General features: G+C 38.3%; 1 protein-coding gene across 1 annotated transcript; it reads left to right on the top strand.

Annotated features, from left to right (window-relative positions):
- Positions 1–2,139: 2,139 nt before the first annotated feature.
- Positions 2,140–6,467, top strand: LOC148200316 (pentatricopeptide repeat-containing protein At5g47360-like). The gene is made up of 2 exons (XM_088114520.1): positions 2,140–2,907; positions 5,553–6,467. The coding sequence occupies exons 1-2, from the start codon at positions 2,146–2,148 to the stop codon at positions 6,216–6,218; spliced, it is 1,428 nt and encodes a 475-aa protein (XP_087970646.1). The 5' UTR covers positions 2,140–2,145; the 3' UTR covers positions 6,219–6,467.
- The last annotated feature ends 516 nt before the right edge of the window (positions 6,468–6,983 follow it).

Genomic DNA, 6,983 nt, shown 5'->3' with positions numbered 1-6,983 from the left:
TGATGTACGCTCGTCATCGAACGGTCTTATACCGTTCGGTTTCCCTGGAACATCACTTAGAATAAGGACTCTTTCATTTGGAAAGGACCTGATCGAGAACGAGCGTTGTTGGTGTTAAGAGTTAGGTGAGCGTTCGGCTTAGCCTAGCGGGTCCAACCATTAAAAATATAAAGTGAAGTATAGTTAGGACGCTCGGTTTTGTTTACCAGCGTTCGTCATAAGTGGCGCTTAGTATTATACTGAGCGTTCGTCCAAATGAACTCTCAATCTTAGATTGAGCGTTCGTCCCAGTTAGCGTTCGGTCTGATACTGAACGTTCGTTCCCATGCGTGTTCGTTCCCATGCACATTCGTTCCTATGTGCGTTCGTTTTATTTGGTGCTCGGTCATTGACCTGGCGTTCATTCTGAGCAGTGTTCGTTTTTATGATTGAACGTTCGTCTTTCCTTGCTTCGTGAGCGAACGTATATGGCGTTCGTCCAAACTGTTAATTAACGTTCGGTCTTTCAATTGCAGTGTTGTATCTGAACTTTTATCATTTTCTGGGTATTTATTTAAACATATCTAAATTATATTTATCCTTTTTTATTCAACCTCCAGTATTATACTTAGAATTATCCTAAGTATTAATCAGATCTTTTTGAATCAATCTCAATTAAATTCTTAAGTGTTCTTAACATCCGTAAATGAATAAAGGTTCGTTTCTTTTGTTCAGAAACGAGGATGCAGTGCACTGTAATACAGTCGTCTTGGGTTATTAAATAATGAACTTTTGTTTAAAATTAAGAGAGTGGAACACAGAATGAAAATTTGATTAAGAGAAGTTGTGAATATGCGAGAATGGTTATATGAATGAATTCTATCGGATTGGATTGTGAATGAGCGTTCCAAGGAGGAACGTCTCCATGATGTGAATATGAGAAGTAGTGTAGTATGACCATGGATTAAGCTACTGATGGTTGTTCATCCTGATATTCCGTGATTGCTCATCCTTATGTAGAGGAGAGTAGTTCATGCGTGGGAATGGCAGGAGGCCCTAGTCCTTATAGTACTTGGGCTGATAAGGGTTAACCTCGGGTGGCAGCTGTTGAGGGTATCCCAGTTACTACATCACCCGGGTGCAAGAACGCCTGTAGATACATGGATCATACAGTCCGGACAGTCTTTAATTATGAGAATTTGGATGAGTCACTGTATGCGTGGATATGTGTTTAATATTGTATGAATTGTATGACTGATTTTATATGTTAAATTATGTTGATTGTGTTGAATTAAATTACCTAAGCTTACCCTTGCAATTTTCTTGTGTTGTCTACTGTTTCTGTATGTCCGTCTTGTCAATGCAATGATCATCCGTTGTGGATGTGAGCAGATGGTGAGGCACCCCTTGAATCTATACTGGAAGAAGAAAATTTGGAGGATGCCAACCTTGTGGAAGTTGAAGTTAAAGCTGAGCAGTAGAGACCCGTTTCTGTATTAGCTTTAGTCACTTTTCAGTGCTGTATTTTGATAGTTCTGTGTATAGTTTTGCAGCGCTGTTCATACAGTATTAGTAGTAGTTAGTCTTTCTGTATAGCATTTTGGGACGTTAACTGTATATTTCTGCAGAACGTTTGTCCAGTAACTGGTTCTGTACCTTTTATGAATTTCTGAATACTGTAATTTGCTGTACATGCTGTTTTATTTTGGAGCAGCTGTTAATTATGCTAAGACTGCACTGTATTTTCTGTAAATGTGATTAGTTCTGATTAATGGTAATTACTATTTATTGGGATGTTACAGTCGGTAACATTTATAATTCCTGGTCCACTAAAATCTAATTATATTTTTTAAATTAAAGTTTCTAAAAACTATCTAAATAATATATACTTTATCAAACTTTAAATTGTTTACATAAATAAAAAATTATAGATTTTTGTCAAACTAAACAATAAATATTTAGTATCTTTTGATCCAGAGGATGTTTGAAAAAACCATTGGATTTGGAAGCGGTGTGAGAAGGAGGAAGGAACCAACTCAACTCATTTCTTGGCTGATGGAGTCTCGTCCTCACATACACAGGCACTGGTAATCAAATCAATTAGACCCTTTTCTGTTTCACGCAACCTTCGTCGTTCTTCCTTTTTCTTTCTCGTTCACTAACCCTATGCCCCAATTTGTAAAGTTTCGGCTTTTCTCGCGTTGCGACGCACTCAAAACTCTTCCTTTCTCCACCCACCGAATGGGCATGGTCGATACCCTCTGTACCCATCTCCACCAAAACAATGGCAGTGTTGAGAACTCGTTGTCCAAGGTTAAGCCTAAACTTGATTCTCAATGTGTCATTGAAGTCCGCAATTCCTGTCATCCCAAGCAACCTCTATTGGGCGTCAGATTTTTCGTTTGGGCTGGATTTCAATCTGGCTACAGGCACAGTGCTTACACGTACAGCAAAGCTTGCAAGTTGTTTGGGATTCAGCAAAATCCCCAAATTATTTGTGATCTCGTTCTGTCTTATGAGGCCAAAGGGTGTTTAGTCAATGTCAACATGTTCAGGGAGGTTCTGAAACTGTGCAAAGAAGCCCAACTAGCTGACGTGGCATTGTGGGTGTTGAGGAAGATGGAGCAGAGTTTCAACATCGGTGCTGACACTGTGATGTATAATGTGGTTATTAGGCTATGTTGCAAGAATGGCGACATTGAAACGGCTGAGAAGTTGATCGGGGAGATAAGTTTGAACGGTCTTTACCCTGATCTTATTACGTACATGGCAATAGTGGAGGGATTATGTGATGTGGGTCGCCCAGAGCATGCTTATTCTTTGCTTAAGGTTATGAGAGTACATAGATGTTCAACCAATTTGGTCCTTTTATTAGCCATTTTAAATGGCTTGTGTAGGTCTGGATCTATGGAAATGGCATTGGAGTTTGTAACATCCCAAAATACAATAATTACCGTAATTAGAATTAATTACATTTAACAATCAAACACTGCAGTCTTAACATTAATTAAACTTCCAAAGCCGAACGGCTGAAATCCAGAGTTAAATACAATAGAGCAGTAAAGAAAAGGTTCAAGGACGAACGATTTTACAAAACAAATAACCGAACGTGAAAATAACAAAACCGAACGACTAATCAACTAAAACGTAGCGAGCGCTCTAAGGCTCAGTTTTAACTTCCACTTCCACCAGATTCGCGTCGTCCAAATTTTCTTCTTCCAGCATTTCTTCAAGTGACGCACCTTCATCTGCTCACATCCACACGGATGATCATTGCAATGACAGGACGAACGTACAAAGACAACAGACAACACAAGGAAAACGAAAGGGTAAGCTTATGTAATTTAATTTATACATCAACATATACAATAACATTTCAATCCACACACGCACATAGTTCAACATGTAACATCATACGAAATATATATATATATATGTACTAGACCGACCGTCCGGACTGTATGAATCTGTGTAGCTACAAGCGTCCTTGCACTCGAGTGATGTAGTAACTGGGATACACTCAACAGTTGCCACTCGAGGTTAGTCCGTTCTTACGTCGCCCATGTTAACTTATGGACTAAGGACCTCCTGCCGTTCCCACCCATGACCTACCCCTCTACTTGAGGATGAGTACTCACGGAACATCAGGATGGACAGCAAGTCTTAGCATAGCCACAGTCATACTTAACCAAATTCAATACTTTAAATATATGAGTCGTTCCTCCTTGGAACACTCGTTCAAATTCCATAATCGTATAATCACTCAATATAGTGTTCACACTTCAAAATCTTATAATTTATCATCATCTTTATCTTCAGTTTTAAAAACATAAAATAACGAACATTCATACTTCTGAAGAACGAAGACAAACGCTAAAGACTAGATTTAAAAAGACTCGTTGCCCATCAGAATAAGTCGACACATATTTATATGATGAACGTCATTGCTACTCGAATCAGTTGAATGAACCGACTCTTAGAGATATACAATCAATGTTCAGAATAATTTAGGTGCAAAGACTCTAGGCCGAATCCAAATGGATAAAGATACAACAAGGCAAATAATTAATTATACTGAGAACAATTTGTTTAAAGGGATCGACTGCCAGTCAATGACCGAACGCGATAATATACATTTACTAATAATTTGGACGAACGCTATTTACGCCCGTTTAGAAATCAAAGGTAAGGACGAGCGTTCGGTATAAGACCGAACACTACTTAGGACGAACGCTAGATATAAGACTGATAATTAATTAGGACGAACGCTTAGTATCAGACCGAGCGCTTCTCACGACGAACGCTTGGTATAAGACCGATTACTAATAAGGACGAACGCTTAGTATAAGACTAAGTGCTACTTATGACGAACGCTTGGTATAAGACCGAGCGTTACTCATTTTAAAGTATAGGTGTGGAATATTTTATTATTTAACTTAAGGTATACGGTAAGACTAGGTTGAGCCAAACGCTCAAACATAGTATTTCACAGGACGTTCGTTCTCGATCAGAATTCTTTCCAAATGAAAGAATTCCTTTTTAAGTAATTTACCAAAAATCGAACGGTATAAGACCGTACGATGACAAACATATTTTATCATAGTAAGGATTTCATATTTCAGATTTTCTTCTATTTAAATTATCAAGTTTCAACATTTCAGTTCATACTTTATAACTTCATATCAATTTACAAACTTTATATGATTCACAATAATCATTCATACTTCCAAATAATAACTCATCTCATATTCATAAGTATCAATAATAAACATACATTTCAATCCGCATATACTCTATTCATTCAGTGTAACAACGATCGTTCATGCATACTCAAACAACATACATCTCAAACATTCAGTTCATATCATGCTTGCATACAACATACAGGTATCAATTAAATTAATAAGCTTCCCTTACCTGGATCAGTAGTGAACGTCCTAAGAGTGTGATTTGACTCGTCCAACTATGGCTTTCTACCCTCCACGATTTTTCTTACTTTCTTCAACTAAGTCTAACCAAAAGAAACTCAGAGAACTTAGTTTATACCCTTGCATGCAACTGAATCTTAGTTTCGCATGTCATCCAGAAACGAGCGTCTAAGTCGAGAGACTTACCGATTTCAGAATCGGGAGCTGTTTGGTCCAGGATAAAGCTCACAACGCAGGGAACGTTTCTACGGTTCTGAATGTTGAACGAAGAAGAAATGGGTGAGTAACAGTAGAGAGAAGGAGGAAGCTTTCTAGAGAGAAGGTGGAGAAAAATGGAGTTCTGAAGTTAGGAAGAAGAAGAAGCGTGCAGAGAATGAGCAGAGTTTTTCAGAAAAATGATTTTTCTGTGTTGCCCACGCCCCAAAAACGGGCGTGCGCTCTTCTGCTGACACCTGCCCTCCACTTACTGACTTCAGAATGTTCCATTTGACACTTGGCGAACGCACGTCAGAGTTCGTGAGTGGGTTTTAATGAGACTGAGTGTGTGGCGCGGTGCATTTAAGAAAGCAGCCAGGTGACTCAGCAGTGCATTAATAACAGATTAGACATGATAATTATGGTTTAATTTTCCAAGGTCTCACAGAGTTGTTGGATGAAATGGAGAAAGGTGGGGATTGCCGTCCAAATGTTGTTAGTTATACATCTGTGATTCAAAGTTTCTGTAAGAGAGGTCAGTGGACGAAAGCATTGGATATTCTGGATAGAATGAAAGTTTCGGGGTGCCATGCAAATCATGTTACTGTTTTTACTTTGGTTGATAGCCTTTGTGTTGAGGGTCGTGTAGGAGAAGCTTACAAGTTGATTGATAAGTTTGTGGTGGAACATGGTGTTTCTTATGGTGATTGTTGCAGTTCACTTGTGATTTCATTGATAAGGATTAAAAAGTTGGACGAAGCAATGAAACTCTTCATGGAAATGCTTTCTGGTGATGTCAGACCTGATACTTTGGCATCTAGCCTTGTGCTAAAGGAGCTCTGTATGAAGGACCGGGTATTGGATGGATTCTACTTGCTTGAAGCAATTGAGAACAAGGGATGTTTGTCTGCCATTGACTCTGATATTTATTCTATTCTTTTATTTGGCCTTTGTCAAAGAAGCCACCTGACCGAGGCCACAAAGCTGGCCAAGATAATGCTTAAAAAATCAGTTCCACTGCAATCTCCATACAAAGAGGGTGCAATCGATGTCCTAATAGAATCTGGAGAAAAAGATCTTGTGAATCATTTGACTGGCATTCGTAAGGGACTTTGATGATAAAAGCTCGTATGAAGGAGGTCACGTCCATTGTTCTCTGCTGCCTCTGGTCATATCATAAGTTTGCATTGTATAACAACAACAGTAAGAATTGGTTTCTGTGATGTAGTCTGCTGGTACTTTGTTCATTTCTTCCCCTTGTAGGAGACAGTGTATTCTTGAGAAACAATATGCTTGTCTTTATCTGTGAATGCTAAACCTATTCTCCTGTAGATTCCTTTTAATATCATAAGTTGGCAAGCCCATTTTCCTCATACAAAATGCTTTTTTAATCCAATTCGCATCACACACCGCACCATAGTCACTGAATTCGTTCATCCATCCATCCTTATTTTCGTTGCATTCGTCACTCTGTTTGATCAGTCCAACACTTGTTCTCTGCATGGAAGGCTTGGCCTCTCATCTTACACAAAGAGGGAGTCATCAGTAATTGAGTTTAAGGGGTTTTGCAAGCAAACTTTATGAACTTAATAATTGAATTGCAAATTTTAACTGGTGATCATAGATTTAACTGATTTAAAATGAAGTAATTACTAAGATTCGGTAACAATAAGATAGTGGGAAAAGTGAGAAGTGAACTATTGAAATAATAAAATTGAGATAAGCTGGCTAATTAGACTAGAACCGCTGACCCCATTAGCATTCTAAGTCAACACAAAGACAAGATGTAACATCCCAAAATTATACAGTCATCAACTATATACTTAGAATAATTACACGTATTAATAATCCAAAACAGTTTTAAACGTAAAGGAACAGATT

Source organism: Vigna umbellata, chromosome 4 (assembly GCF_029865625.1).
Source record: "Vigna umbellata cultivar VRB3 chromosome 4, Vumbellata_1.0, whole genome shotgun sequence".
Classification (NCBI taxonomy): domain Eukaryota; kingdom Viridiplantae; phylum Streptophyta; class Magnoliopsida; order Fabales; family Fabaceae; genus Vigna; species Vigna umbellata.
The sequence above is the reverse complement of the archived record's forward strand: the minus strand, read 5'-3'. Positions and strand labels throughout refer to the sequence as shown.